This window comes from Gobio gobio (genome assembly GCF_949357685.1).
Source record: "Gobio gobio genome assembly, chromosome: 21".
Lineage (NCBI taxonomy): Eukaryota > Metazoa > Chordata > Actinopteri > Cypriniformes > Gobionidae > Gobio > Gobio gobio.
In genome coordinates, this window is record NC_137117.1 from 16,260,091 (window position 1) to 16,276,921 (window position 16,831).

Below are 16,831 nucleotides of genomic sequence, written 5' to 3' on the forward strand. Positions count from 1 at the left end.
TGAAATTGCAAATGCTTATTTACCCTTTTTACATTTAGATCACGTTTGTTGTCATCTAACACTCACTAGTGAATCTTTTAAAACGCGAGTCATTTAATAACACTGTAATACTTGGCAAAACATATAATTTTATATACTGTATATTATAAAGTTGTTATGCCTACATTTTCACTTGTAGCATTTAAAATGTTAGTGTTATATTTTTTATTTATTTACACTAAATATATTATCAGTTATTGGCCATAACATGAAAATAATTATAGGCTTATCAGTCAGAATTGTAACATCAGTGCATCCTTAATTTGTACATTTAACAAGCCACACTAAATATTCATGTACAGGATTGTGTAAGCGTGAATATGTTTAGAGTTTATAAGGACATCACACAGAAAAATACCACTGAGGGCTAAAACACATCAGAAGTTATGTTTTTTAGCCCAAAAGCTATAAAAGGGACACTAGCGTATGGGCTAAAACGTCCTTGCAATAAAGTACAAGATTGAATAACACAAGTTAACAAGTAAAAGCATTATTCTTGGCTTGTTGAGTACTAACAGTGTATCTCTCTATTGTTGGACTGGGATGCAATCAGTATGCATCCCTCACGGCCAACCACTTTTTCCTATTTCCTCCAACACACACATTGAGAGACACACACTTACAAGCATCGAATCAATCAAGGATCATTTTTTATTCTCCTGCCTCGTCGGGCGCTCTAATCTTTTAATTGAATCTTTTTATAATTATAACGAAATAATTGAGCTCTTCCATTAATACAAAAAATGAGAGAGGGCTGCATGTGACAGCGGACACAGGAAGCCCTCATTTCCCTGTCTTTCATGCACAGCTCTGTTTCAGAGAGCTTATCAGACTCTGATGTGGACAGCACACTTAGCAGAAAACAATGGTGTGTGTGTGTGAGCCCGAGTGATCAGGACAGGAAGACAATCCAGAATTCTAGTCCTCATTTTAACACAAGCAAAAACCTAAAAGTGTAGTAAATTAAACTTCCTAAAAGTCTAACAAAATTGTGAAATGTTAGTGTTGCACATCATAAGCAACTTTTAAAAAAGGGAAATTAAGAGCAGCTTAGAGAGACGTGATGTTATCGTTCTTAGGTGTAGATTACCAAATCACCTGCGTACTTCCTTTTTTTAACATATGGCTCAATACATTCAAGGATTGCTTAATAAAAAGCTCTTTCAGCTCTCTTTCCTTTCAGGAATGGAACAAACGCGGTTCACATAGTCACGAGAGCTGACATTGGCCCGTGCAAAGCCTCTCCATAACCTCTGACATTGAATTTAAAAAAAAAACTGCAAAGGTCTTGAACTACTGCACATAAAAACAGGAAAGACTGGCCACACTGACAGTGGTCTGCGATTATCTTGCTTTTCACCTCTAACAGCCAGCAGGGGTTTTGTGAATCGTGCAGGGCAATGTAACATTGTCAGCATGGTGAACTGTGTGGTTCAAGTTTCTTGGAAGCCATTACCAACCAAAAGACTGGCACATTTCAATCACTCTGTGGTGAAACACATCTAAAGGCAATCCCTGAATATACAATTAGCATATCAAACAAATAAGTTTAGGGTCTGTAAGATGTTTTTGAAAACATTTGAAGTCTCTTAGGCTCACCGAGGCATCATTTATTTGCTCATAAATACAGTAAAACAGACCAGTGAAATATTATTACAATTTATACAAGTTTATCTGTTTTAACATATTTAAACATGTAATTCCTTCCTGTGTTGGAAAAGCTGAATTTCTTTCAAGAAATCCAGTCTTCAGTATCACGTGATCCTTCAATAATTGTAATATGCTGATTCGGTGCTCAAGTAGTTCTTATTATTGTTAATGTTGAAAATAGTTGTGTGCTACTTAATATAATTGTGGAAACTGCGATTATTTGACGAATAGAAAGTTCAAAAGATCAGAATTGATTTGAAATAGAAATCTGTTGTAACAACGAAAGACTTTACTGTCACCTTTGATTGATTTATTACATCCTTGCTGAATAAAGGCATTAGGGAAAAAAACATTGACTGGTATTGAAGTCACATGACCAGAACAATCCAGAATGTTTAAAGGGCTTATGAAGACGTCACACAAAGTTTAAAGTCTAGAAAAGGCACTTACTTGTAGGCTAAAATTGAACGAAATGTAAAAACAAAAAGTAAAACCGTTTTCAAACAAGTAGCAGTTGCAGAAAAAGAGATTACTAGATAAAAAGTGCTAAAAATCTCCCAGATGTATTAAGCCATGGTGCTTGTGTGAGCAACACAGGTTTTAGTCTTGGCCTGCAATGTCTCCCAACCCCCCTTTGCTGCTTGCTAATCAAATAAAGACAAAAAAAGCTGAAACTTTAAGAGACAGTGAGATAAACTTAAGTCTTAGAGCAGCTGGCCTAAAACATTGATTAATCTGGTCTAAGTGGACAATGAAGAGCAACTACTCAGCGTATCCTGTGGTCGGATAGGCCGGTCTTGTTTACAGAGGTTACTGGGCACGGTGGCTTGTAACAGTACACCGCTCCTGCTCTTCCCCGAGGGCAGCAGGATCTGTCCGATTGCCTCTCGATCTCCACTATTTCCTGGAACCAGGAAGGAGCAGAATTTGAGAAGCAGCAATGGCGCTTTCGGAGGGCTCGTTTTCCATCGTGGGCCCTGACTGTGTGCTTGTGTAGCGTTGGTGAGACATGACTGATTAAATAAACAGATTTCATCTTGTTATCATCAGGGCTCTGGCCAAGGAGAAGAGGCATTATGGACCTCCCTCCCTCCCCTCCCCTCCGGGTCGAGCTCAGACAGGGCATCTGTCTTCATTAAAGAGAACCCAGTGTGGCTGACAGCCACTGAAACGTTGGTGTCTTTCACGATTAATGAAGACAGATGAGTCGCCCTCAGAGGCCGAGAAGGAGGAACAAAAAGCAGAAGCTTCAACAAATACAAATGGAAAACAGCGAGAGCGGCGTGCATTTTGGGAAAAGGGTAACGGCGATGTTTACTGATCTGGACATTTGAGTGTCGCATTGTATTGCAGCATTGCTTGTTTTCCCTTTCTCTCAGTCTGGTCCCCTATTATTACGAACCCCAGTTTTGCTAAAGCAGGACTGTTTTTAGAGCCAAAGGCTGTCTAAAGTCTGGAACAGCGATAGGAAAAATAAAATGATTGAAACAGAGACACGGAGAGAAAAACGAAAAGCTGTCCAGGTCTTCAAGCCCTCATACTTACTAAACTTTCCACTCGATATATATTTTAGCCAATTCTTTGCTGTTTGTTTTATGGCGTTTGCAACTTGGCTTCCTGTCACAGTCTAATCACCCAACCCGTTTTCCAATTCCCAATCTGAGAGTTTCATCAGTGACACATACTTGAGTAATGTCCCTCTCGGTTTTTTTCACTTTAACGCTTGTTTGATGCTGTTGTGTGGGCTGAGCCGTGGCCAGGCATGCTGGGATACCAGAGCTGTCAGGCACAATTGTGAAGTGAAGAAGACAAATGCAATCTGCATGACTGAAATTATAGCACAGTGTCAGGTTCCCCCCCCACCCACTTCTCTCTCTCTCTCTCTTTCTCTCAAACACTCTCTCTTTCATCTCTCCCTCTCGCATTACTTCCTTTCTGTTTAACTTTTCATCAACCGACAAGGTCAAAAATCAGGTTACCCACACTGTTGGTGAAACCAGACTCTGTTCGTGACAATCATGGAAAACGATCGACTCAAACAGCATCTCAAACGCAGCTCGAGTGCTTGGTTTGGCACCAACGTGAGATCGGAGGCCCCGTTTAGATGAATAAGAAAAGGTACTTACAGCGTACACTAGCCGTCCCCGTCCAAGCGAAAGGGTCCAGTCCGGCGTAGAAAGGACTCGCCTTCCGAAGCATGCATGCACCCCGGTTGGTGACATCGTAGAGCTGGCGGGGACCCATGCCCAGAGCCTCCATACAGTCGAACATGCTGCGTCCCTGTCGCCCACCCGCCTCCGATTGCCTCGCGTCACCAAAAAAAACAATAACAACACCCGCAGCTACGACAGCGCTAAATCCCCTGCTGGAATTCCTCTACTCAGGATATACGTGCTGCCTGATCCCGCTGCTTTTGCTCTTGTAAGCGTTTCCTCTCTCTCTCTCACGCTGCTTGTTTCTCTTTCCCTCTCCGGCTGATCTGCGGTGCTGGTTGCTCGGGGTGAGCTGCTCCTAGCGTGTTGTAACAGACCTAAATAACAGCCCCACATAGCACTCGCGGCTCTCAGGCACACTGGAGCGAACCAACTGCCTCAGTCCTGCGCACACAGAGGGGGGTGGAGAGAGAGAGAGAAAGAGAGAGAGAGGGTGATCGAGAAGAGGGGGGGAGAGAGAGAGAGAGAGAGAGAGGGTAGAGAAAGAGAGAGAGGGCCACAGGGAGGGGCCATTTGTGTGTTTGCATTGCCAGCTCTGATCTGGTTAGAGGACAAACTTTTATTTGATTCTCGTTGGCCTCTTTTTGTCTCTTTTGTGATTCATATTTCAGCACGCACTGCACACAAACAGGCTCTCTTGCTTTGCGCACCTCCCCCTTTTTTCCCTTGCAGTACATATGAGACCCCCCCCCCCCCTAGCCCCCGAACCCATCCCTCAGCCCCGTCTCTAATCATAACCACATTAAAGTCCAGAGCGAGCGGGAGAGAGTGAGAGAGAGAGAGCATTGTGCAAGCAGCAGATGCCAGGGCAAAATTCTCGCCTTTGTCTCCACAAAAAACAGAGTAAATGACTGATGGCCGCTGCTGTCTCTACCTCATTAAGTATGTGGCGAATATTCAAAGCCCCCTCTGGCCCACATAGAAGCTTTTAAAAGAAGAACTTTATTCAGTTTGCGGGGAGAATCCATGCGCTAGAGGACGCCAAGCAGGAGACCAACAGGAAGATGAACTTGGGAAGGAATGTCAGGGCTTGTCTTCACACTTGCGACGAAGACGTGATGAATTTGAGTCTCTTCCCATGGAGTACAGTCAGTAGACGCCGCATTTCATTTGACATGCGTGAAAATGAGGCTGTGAGGGGGTAGAACCATACAGAGCTGAAGTTGCTTGCATAGCTGATGGGACTACAAAAATTAGTCAAGTTTCAGAGAATAAAACACTGGGAAACATGGGCTGTGAAGGTTAAACATGACCAGGCGGACATTCCCCACATCTAAATGATGTGGAATGGGCTTAAATATGATAATATCCATCTTACTGGTAGCTGACAGCATTATCTAATTAGTCAAATATGTCATAAACAAACATGCAATCCATTTCTAATGAGCTCACTAGAGAGATCTGCATAAAGTCTGGACATGACCTAGGATCTTGAATGGACTGTACATCTATCTCTCACAGCCTCATTATCATTTGTGTGTAATGAAATATGACGTCTACATTGACAATAGTCTACTGGTTCAGCATTACAAAAGATTCCCTTATGATTCTATGACTTTTTGCCAATCAACCCAAGCTGATTTCCATTCCTGCCCCAAATATTACATAAATAAAATGAATATATACAATTTAAAACAACAACATTATTATTAATAATAATAATAATAATAGTAGAAAAATATACATCCTATCAAGCCTTTTTATCATTTGCATGTAATAAAATATGTCTACCCTGATGATGGTCTATTGGTTTTGCAGTACACCAGCAAATCAGAGAATTGATTGATTCAATAGCTGTTTGCCTATACTACGATCTAAAAGTATGTACTCTTTTTGTGAAGAAAAAGTGCATACTTTTGAATGTGTAGCAGAAGAGTATGCAAACTTTGGGACGTACTACTTCATCATCTTTAACGGACTCTGTCGCTTAGTTACGTGCATCCCGTCACCGTTTAAACTGCCCTGTCAATCGTCATCACAGTTAAAATCCTCCACATTCAGATTCATTCGGAGAGAAATGTAGACGCACATTGATCTGCCATTCGTGGGTCTTTAATGCAGAGACTCCCCTCATGTGTTTGCAGTTTAAATATAATGATGCATTTAAAAGTTAATGGCCAAACGTATCATTACAAAAGTTCACAATACTGCTCCAGGTGAAATATAATGTGGATAACGTTGAAGAAATATCTTTTAGTCAGGCTAAATACTCATAATTGATCACTCAAACCCCTTTATCTAAACCTCTCTACTTAACCGTCGGATTCGCACATCCGTCATGTTTGTAATTTTTTAACAATTTGTATCTGCGTTTGTAGTTCTAATCGAATCCTCGTTCAACTCGCAATGGGTTGTGGGCAATATCAGCCGTTAGAGTGCGCGTCGATCTGTACTTCGAATTCTGACCAGAAATAGTAGACCATCCTGGGATCTTTGGAATACTCTTTTCCATTTACTACGATTTGGGACATATACTAATTCTATTTTCGAATACTATTTAGGATGGATAGTATGCAAATTGGGACGCAGCAAATGTATTTTTGCCAGTTAACCATTCCTGTCCTAAATACTAAACAAATAAAGAAATAATTGTAATGTTTAATTTAAATATGATTTACATACTGTAAAAATAAAAAAGATATTAAAAAAAAACTCAATTAGATGTAACCATACAGTACAACTTATCAAATGAAATGTATTTCTATTCCTCAGCCTTCATTCAAGTACAAATTCAAATGGCATCTACATGGACTATTCAGGGCTCCCACACTACTTTGACTAATGACCTTTTTTTGCATGACCTTTCAAGCTGTTTTTCAATCATTCAATAGATTGCTGTGATAGATTTCCATTTGAATGTCAGATACCCAGATTCTACAAGCAAGCCATTATTGAAGCTATTTGTTCAATAATAAGATGTTACTGTGGTGATTTGCGGCAGATTTTACTCTACAAAATATCTAGCCGAGTAAACACTTTAGAGCAGAGCACAACTAGAGACTTCCAGGTTTTTTTGACCGTTGGGTTCGGTATGCAAATACTAGATCATGTAACAAGCAGCTCAGACATTACCAGTCAATTCAACAAGTTCTTGCCATTCACCCCCACAATCCTAGTTGTCCCCAAATTACTCCCCCTACCCTTAATAAACCACATATACCTCCACAGCACACAGGCAATCAGCAATACATGACCTGAAAAAAAAAAAAACCCAATGAAATAAATAGCTCTGCCAGTGTCAGTGCCAATGGCTTTCAATGAGTGAACAGCTGGGGAGTGGACGGAGCCATACCAGGGTTCAAGTCAAGCAAACAGCTGAACACAATGCCAGGAGTAACAGAGGTGCCTGCGTCTCGGCCTTGCCTCATCCATCTTCACCCCCCTCCCCACCCCCGTCGGCCCGCTGCTAGTGGTACGGCCCAGCCGCCTAAGAAAAGACACCATTTCCTGTCAATCTGCGCTGCTGGTTGAGCTCTCTATAAACACATACTGCCCTTCCTTCCAAATACACTCACAATCTCCCACTCTGTGGAATTCTGCTTTTCATTTTCCCAAACCCCCTTTGCGTTTTCACACTTACAAAGAAACAAAGAGTCCTTCTCGGAGCACGTCGGGGCATGCGCAGAGAATGGTATTCATTAGGCTGTTTATTGATCTTGTGGCTCTTGACTTTGTTATGGTTCTCATTTATTTTCTTTAGGCGACCCTCACAGACACAGACAGGAAGAAAGAGTGAGAGAGTGAGAGAGAGAGAATATGAGTGGGGGGGGGGGGGGGGGGGGGGGGGAGGGAGAGTAGGGCACTTTAATGGCCCTTTTGTTTGAGCAGACAGTAAAGTACATCAATTGTAACACTGAGGTTCTTCATGTAATTGTTGTGTCATAAAGGCTGAGGGTGGCAAAAGAACAAACAAAAGAACAGATCAAAAGTACAATGTTGGAAGGAGAAAGCTGTAAATTCTAAGAAAATCTAAAACATTTTTAAGATGGAGCAAAACTTTCATTAATATGTAAAATCCTAAAAAAAAGGTTACACTTTATTTTAAGGTGTCTTTGTTACACTGTAATTATACATTTAAGTATTGAGTGATTACATGTAACTACATGTACTTACTATAGAGTTAGGGTTAGTTGCATGGAATTATGCATAATTTATAGTTATTGTTACTACATGTAGGCTAACATATGTAACAATGACAAAAAAAATATGTTTACTTGAGAAGCATAACTGCATAAGATAATAAGTCTTGGAATTAATTAGGTTCATGCTTAAAAAACATTTCAACTAATTAAAAATGCATTTCTAAAATTACACCACTATTGACAAGTTTAGGGTAAGCAAGATTTTTCTTATGTTTTTGAATGGCTATTATGCCCTTCACTGCATTTATTTGATTAAAAAACAAACCGTAACAACAGTAATATTGTGAAATATTATTGTCATTTAAAATAACTGTTTCCTATTTTAATATATTTTGACATATAATTTATTCCTGTGATCAAAGCTGAATTTTCAGCATCATTCCAGCAGTCTTCAGTGTCACATGATCCTTCAGAAATCATGCTAATATGATGATTTGCTGAAACATGTATTATTATTATCAATGTTGAAAACAGAAAATAACATTTTCAGGATTCTTTTACGAATAGATAGAAGTTTAAAAGAACAGCACTTATTTAAAATAGAAATATTTTGTTTGTTTATTAAATTTTTAACGCCATGTTAGCATCAAGGCTATTATAGTAAAAAACAAGGTCAATATCACAATCCAAAAAATATAAAATTATTATATAAAACATTTGAACTTGACACTCAAAAATATTCCGCATAAATATTAGAAATCTTTTGTAACATTATCAACTTTTGAATGGTAGTGTATCGATTTAATATCAACATTTATTTATTTTTATGATGATGCTGAAATCTAACAAAATGGATGGCTTAATTTAATGCTTTTGTTATTTTAAGCATACTTAAGTTTAATAAAGATATTTAAATAAAATAGCTTGATTTAAAATATACTCTCTGAAAATATATTTTAATATTAATTTCTTAGGCAGTGTTAACTAATCTTGTTTTAAGGATGTTTATATATTTATACTTGAAAACAAACAATGATACAGAAAGCTACTACTTTCACATTTTCATTTTCGAACGTATATGTTAAAGCTGATGTATGTAAAACAATGAGGATTTATATGTAGATTAATGATATATATATAAAATTATCCTGACGACCAGACTTTTCCTTCAGTTGCAAACCACACGTTTCGTCATCTCTGTTCCCAACTTCTTCCACAGCTACACTTCTTACTGTTGAAATTCGATATTGAGGTACTGCTAATATTGTTGGCACCTCTGTGATAAACTGATTGCTTTTGTTCCTCATGGATAAAAGCGCCTGCGTATTGTCATTGAGAGACATAAACTGTTCTAACTCTGCAATTTCTTCTCTCCCGCTGAAAATCTTTTGTTAGAAACTGTTCCGTGTAGTCTGAGAGTGAAAAAAAAAAGAGTTGACTTGGACATTTAATCCAACTTCATAGTGCTGACCCAAGTTCCTCCCCCTCCCTCCCTTCCCCAGCCAAGGAGGTTGAACTCCAGAAGAAATCCCCACTGGGCCACTAACTTTCCCCCAACTTATCCTACTCTCCCTCCCTCTCTTTCTCTCTCTCTCTCTCTGGAGCTCAAGCTATTCTCCATCACTCTCCACCACCTCCACTCCCTCCTTTTCCCTCCTTTTCCTTCTGTTTTCAAACTTATACTCATTCAACCCTGCTACAGTTTTTAAACAACCCAGAGGAACATCTTTAAAGACAGTTTTGTTTTTGCTCTTTCTTAAAGGCCTGGCTCTTCCATACTCTCTCTCTCTCTCTCTCTCTCTCTCTCTCTCTCTCTCTCTCTCTCTCTCTCTCTCTCTCTCTCTCTCTCTCTCACTATTCCCTCCTTCCTGTCATGTGACAAAACTCCGATGACAAACAGACCCAGAACTGCTAGAAATCCATCTCACTTAGCTGGCTCCCTGTCATCTCTGCTTTCCAGGCCAGACGAGCCGCACCAGATGAGCCGATCTCAGGCATCCAGTCACCAAACCAAGCCTCAGAATCAGGTTTAACAGCCGCATGACTCACTGATGTGGACCTCAGATAGCAGACACAATGCATTAGAGATATTAGCCAAGACTGGTTTGTCTGTGTGTGGCCTCAAAGGAATGAAAAATCACAAAGGAGATCTCTTTGATAGCTCAACTGTTTCTCCTAGACAGCTATGAGATTAAATGGAGGGCTAATTTAGCCTATTTGTATTTACAGGGTATTTTAGGACATCTGGGAGTTAAAGGGACAGTTCACCCAAGTGATAGTTGCAAGCTTGTATGACTTTTTTCTGTAGGAAAAAATGTTGTCCATTCAATGGAAGTCAACTGGGTCCAATGTTTTTGGACACCACTGACTTTCAAGTCAAGTCATATGTATTTATATAATGCTTTATACAATATTGATTGTTTCAACGCAGCTTCACAATAATAAACAAGAAAACAACAGTATTGTTGTTACAAAGTTCTTAAATTATGAAACAATACAACTTTAGCTGTAAAGCAGCTCTAGAAAGACAATAATTTCATTATTGAGCTCGATATAGTTTTATTCTCATCCAATAGTATCAGTGCAGTCAAATCAATAATATTACTGAATATTAAGTGTATTTTAAACCAGAATTAAAATTCAAAATATCTTCTTTTGTGTTAGACAGGAGTACATAATGACAGAATATAAACATTTGGGAGAAGTTCGGAGAACTATCTCTTTAAATGAAACACGATTAACTCCATTATATGAGCTCCTGAGCTATAAAAGAGCAAGAGAAAGAAAATTCCCCCTGGGGGATGAAATGTATATACGAAGGATTGATTGAACATGCATTGCCTATTCTGCTACTTTTTTTAAAAATCTGTGTACCATATTATATAGCTCAGGAAGTTTGTTTAGAGTGTAAGCAAGAGTCATGTGTTTCTGTGTATGTGGATGTGTCCAGACAGATTGTCGGTGATGACAGAGACACAGAACACCACTTCATTTCAGCTCTGTCTGCGCACGCACGCCTCAGATTACCACAACTAGTCCTTGTAGCTCCCTCAGGAAACAGTCAGATGTTGACACACATACACATACCATTCAAACGCACATTTTGAGTCATGAAACACACACCTTTGGCACACACAAAACACTCGAAAACACTCAATTTCAACAGCAGGTCCCTATGCAAAAGTATGCATGTTTAAACACATTGACACATTCCAGAATTCCCGGCATTTGAGCGACTGTAGCCTGTAGCAATGCTACTTACATAACTACATTTTCATTAATGACATAATAGCACCACATTTTTTAAATATTATTATTAAATATTGTTAAAATAAATAAAATAATGAAATAAAAGTAACAATACTTCCAAATTTAGTTAAAAAATTATAATAAAAAAATATCATAATGAATAAAAAATAAATAAATAAAATAACACCAGTGTTGCTAACACCAAAGGGGACTAATTAAATAAAACTAGTGATGCTACTAACATAACTACTTAGTTGTGATAATAGCTCCAAACTTTGTAAAACACTTATAAATAAATTAATCATGATACCACTACGACTACCACTACCACTACCACTACTACTACTACTAATAATAATAAATAATTCCAAAATTTGCTAAAAAAAATTATGTAAATGTGTATATACACACACGCACATATACACAGATAAACACTATATTGCCAAAAGTTTTGGGACGCCTGCCTTTACATCCTCAAGAACTTTAATGACATCCCATTCTTAATCCGTAGGGTTTAATATGGAGTTGGCCCACCCTTTGCAGCTACAACAGCTCCAACTCTTCTGGGAAGGCTTTCCACAAAGATTAAGAGTGTGTTTATGGGAATTTTGGACTATTCTTCTAGAAGCGCATTTGTGAGGTCAGGCACTGATTTTGGACGAGAAGGCCTGGCTCACAGTCTCTGCTCTAATTCATCCCAAAAGTGTTCTATCAGGTTAAGGTCAGGGCTCTGTGCCGGCCAGTCATGTTCCTCCACACCAAACTCGCTCATCCATGTCTTTATGGACTTTGCTTTGTGTACTGGTGCTCAGTCATGTTGGAACAGAAAGGGGCCATCCCCAAACTGTTCCCACAAAGTTGGGAGCATGAAATTGTCCAAAATGTTCGCTGGAACTAAGGGGCCATGCCCAACCCCTGAAAAACAACCCCACACCATAATCCCCCCTCCACCAAACTTTACACGTGGCACAATGCAATCAGGCAAGTACCGTTCTCCTGGCAATCACCAAACCCAGACTCGTCCATCGGATTGCCAGACAGAGAAGCGTGATTCATCACTCCAGAGAACACATCTCCACTGCTATAGAGTCCAGTGGCGGTGTGCTTTACACCACCGCATCTGACACTTTGTAAGGCTTGGATGCAGCTGCTCGGCCATGGGAACCCATTCCATGAAGCTCTCTACGCACTGTTCTTGAGCTAATCTAAAGGCCAGTTTGGAGGTCTGTAGCTATTGACTATGCAGAAAGTTGGCGACTTCTGCGCACTGTGCGCCTCAGCTTGCGCTGACCCCGCTCTGTTATTTCTACGTGGACCGTGGAATATTTAGTAGTGAGGAAATTTCATTAATGGACTTATTGCACAGGTGGCAACCTATCACGGTACCACGCTTGAATTCACTGAGCTCTGGAGAGCAACCCATTCTTTCACAAATGTTTGTAGAAGCTTCCGCATACCTAGGTGTTTGATTTCATACACCTTTGGCCATGGAAGTCATTGCAACACCTGAATTCAATGATTTGGAGGGGTGTCCCAATACTTTTGGTGTATGTATACACACAGACACAAACACAGGCACACAATTTCTAATGAATCAATTAATTCACACAGATCATGCAAATGAATGGATTAAGAAAATATTAATTGATTTAAGTCTCATTTCAGCATTTTAAATGCTTAAAGTTAATACAAGTTAAAGTTAAAATGAAAAAAAAGTTAGTTAAAAGTTAACACTAATCATTTAATAACACTGTTTTTTATTTTATAGTTTAAAGTAACATTTCTAACAGAGTAGCTTGACTGAAATGTAACTATTTTAAACTCATGATAGCTTGAGGCTTAAAAGTATGCACCAGTACTGCCTCAGTTCCAAAACCCCCATCCCAACACCATCGCTCGGACATTCATCATGGCGTCCACCTCAAGCAATATCGTACACATGTTTGGCTCTGAGGAGACGTTAGGAGATGTAATCTTATCCTGACATCTTACTCGTACACACAATACATCTCCCCGAGAATCTGGAAGTGTCACCTGAAGACCAGACCAGAGGGGAAAACAAAGCTAGAAGACAGGCTGTTCCAGTCCTCACTCAACCTCCTCGTGTTCTGCACCGCATAAAAAAGAAACAGTAAAACTTTTCACAAACTTATCAAACTTGGCAATCTCTCAAGCAAGCCTTCGCTCTATCTCTGTGCCTGTTTCTTTCTCCCACCCCCCGCCATTTCTTTCTCTCTCTTGGCATGCCAGTATTCTTGCTTCTTTAGCATTCTCATGACTTTTGACATGTGGTATTCAAAACTGGAAACCACATGTTTTGTAGTTATGATTTTGACTGGCAAAAAGTTACCCACTCCTCCCCCTTTTTATAGGCCACACCCCTTTGGACATGGTCCCTCCCTACATCCACTAGGAAGCCCCTCCCATGCCCGGTCGCCATGGCAGAATCTTCATACTGCACGTGCCCAGTCCTGCCTGTTGCAAACGTTGAAGCTCCGCCCCCTCTCAACGCAGGTCTCTTCATCTTCATCTGTCATCATGCTAAAATGCCAGTGCACTTTTTACCTTTCAATGCTCGCTCACACTCTGTGCCTCATCCAAACACACAGTCTCACCCCTCCGCTATAGTCTGTCTCCCTGGAACGGTGGGATCAAGGAAGGAAATCCGCATAGGAGTGGAGGAGTATAGAAGGGGCAGAGGGGAGGAAAGTAATCCACCGGATTTTCGGGATAGAGTCAGTCGAGCTGAGATTCCATTTGTGAACAATTTGCAAAATTCCCAAACTGAGCTCTTAATGACCTGGCAGAGAGAGGCCACTGCTGACTCTGTCTCCCACTCGGACTGCGGTTACGCCAACTCTCCAAAAAACAGACAAGTGTGGGAGTCGCTTGTGGCCAAAATATTAACAAAGACTTCACGAATTCCCTTTTACACAAAGGGCCCTGCATTGCATGTGTGATTACAGCAATACAGACAGCATACTAGAGAATAAAAAAGCAGAACTGTACTCTATCAATGACAGACGACAAAGCACTGAAGCACTTATGTGTGTATGTGTGTGTCTTCGTAACCTGGCCAACATCACTTAGGTCACGCAGACAAAGAAAATAATGTTAGCCAACAGCCAAATAGATATTAAGGCATTTTTTTAGGGTACTCCTTGTAGGTAATACAGCCTTTCAAAAATCCTGATTATAGTTATTATACATACGTTTTGTTGTAATAACTAATAATAAGTATATACAAGTGTATGCAAGTTAGTGTTCAAGTAAGAACATTAAAGGGTTAATTCTAAGACCTTTGTTCATCTTCGAAACACAAATGAAGATTTTTGATGAGATCCGAGTGCTCTCTGACCCCTCCATAGACAGCAATGTAATCACCCCTTTTAAGACCCAGAAAGGTAGGAAAGACATCGATAAAATAGTCCATGTGACTCCAGTGGTTCAACCTTAATGTTATGAAGCGATGAGAATACTTTTTGTGCGCAAAAAAACAACAAAAATAACGACTGAAGATGAACGAAGGTCTTACGGGTTTGGAACGACATGAGGGTGAGTAATTAATGACACAATTTTCATTTTTGGGTGAACTAACCCTTTAAGAACACAGAATGTGCTTTTCCATTCCAATGCGCTACTTTTCCATTGTTTTTCTATGTAAACACGCCCTATGTCTCACGTCTTTGCAGCGTCTCGCACATAACACGGCATTCTAAAAATGCGGCGCTCAAGTTAAAATAAGTTCAACTTTTTAATAAACGCATCTTTAGACTTTGCGCTTTTTCAAAAAAATTATACGTTGGATTTACTTATTTTTTTTATGTCAACAGGTTCCACGTAATTGTTTATTTTCAGTAAAGTTTTTTACGTAAGGTTAATTCAATGCCATTTAGTTAAAACAGGTTAACATTCTTAATTTTGTCCAAAACTATTCAATTTAATTGTTCTAAAATTAATATAAAAAACAAACCAAAACAAGTAATCCAGTTTAATTGATTATACGTATTTAGTGAAATACTATTTTTACTAAATATACAAAACTTTTACAAGGTCTTATTGGCTAACCAGAAGATGGTTTTGTTACATCCATGGCATGCCCAAAGTAGTTGTTTTTTTATTATTAAAACAACTTTAATTGTTATTAGCAGGTCCTCACCCCAAGCACATGCTCTACACTTCACCACAATGGTAACCTTCAAAAACACTAACATAACAAAAATGTTTAAATACCAACATAAAACATTAAGCATTAAAAAAGTCTCGCCTTTTTCTCATCTTGTTAAAAATACATCAAATAGTACTTTATTTAAACATTTACTCTCCGAATTCAGCCCCTTTGCAAAGCATGATGGGAAGTGAAAGTCTTGTTTGATTGGGTTACTTGAATGAAACATGTTATTTCAAAATGAAAACATCAGGTTATGCCAAAGAGTAACGGTTTTAAGTCAGTTTAAAATGAATCAATTACATTTGAACCAGAAACCTGATATAATTGTGTTAAATAAACTTTTTTTTTTTGATGAACAGCATCAAAAAATATTTTTTTGGAGTGCACTGACCATCTTGCATTTTTAAAAGCAAAAACGTCTTCTCTTGTATCGGCCCTAACACTGAAAAATTACTATGACTAATTACTTTTCTCTTTTTTTTTACATGTGACGCAACAATGCATTAAATATTAAGATTTATTTTTTAGAAAATCTATTTTTAAATGTATTTTGTCTTACTGCACTGGCATTTTAAGTTATAAACAAGTAAAATACAAATGAAAAATCTGCCAGATCAGCAAGACAAAATCTACTTGTATCCAAGATCAAATCCATGGAAAACAAGGGAAAAAAACAGGAAAACAAGACAAACAAAATCATTAATAACATGAATTTTTTTTACAGTGAATAATAACCAATTAAGACTAGATTTTGAAAAAAAAAAGATGCTCTTCTGGGAGACCTTGACCTTCCACCTCCATGTCCTCAGTGTCAGCCATGTTTCAGAAGGGGAGTATCCTACACTCAACTGCAAACTCAATTCTAGCTCCATTCAGGTCCTGGCCTACATTTTTTCCACTTTGAATATTTTGTTTCAATCAGAAAATAAACCATATTTGATGTTGACTATAATGTTGAATTCTCCATCATCTTTCATGGCCAACTTCATCTGCTTCCAGCCAAAATTCAAACGATCAAAAAACAAAAACAATGTATTGGAAAATGCACAATAAGAATAATAGGATCCTTAGATAGCGATTCATCCACCAGAACATCTCAATGTCTGATTGTTTACAGTAGAAGTAAGCGGTGATGGTGATGAGTGAAGGAACGGAGAGGAACCAGGCAGGAAAGCAGAGGTGGAGATGAAAGATGGTGGAATCTCTGAGGAAACAGAGAAGTGTTCAGACACACACATTGCTCTCATTTCATTTTGATCCCTTTTGCACACAAACTCATGCCAGCTGCAAAGGAAAGCCAACACTTTGACGGGAAAATGTTTCTGTAAATAAATAATCTGATACAATGTAGTGCTTGTGCCTTGGCCTTTAAATGACATAGACTCACTATTTTCTTCTTTTCTGAACACATCTCCCTTTCAATGATC

At 39.0% G+C, this 16,831-nt stretch overlaps 1 protein-coding gene across 3 annotated transcripts in view; it reads right to left on the reverse strand.

Moving 5' to 3' along the window:
* Positions 1-16,831, reverse strand: part of rarga (retinoic acid receptor gamma a) — a 54,427-nt gene that overhangs the window by 18,703 nt on the left and 18,893 nt on the right. Inside the window, exon 1 of one of the 3 annotated variants that reach the window (XM_079802140.1) lies at positions 3,816-4,499. The exons of the other annotated variants lie outside the window; for them this stretch is intronic. Coding sequence (XP_079658266.1) covers positions 3,816-3,960 — 145 coding nt within the window. The 5' untranslated portion in view covers positions 3,961-4,499. Of the gene's footprint in view, positions 1-3,815; positions 4,500-16,831 lie in introns of those variants that run through there. 3 annotated transcript variants of the gene reach the window in all.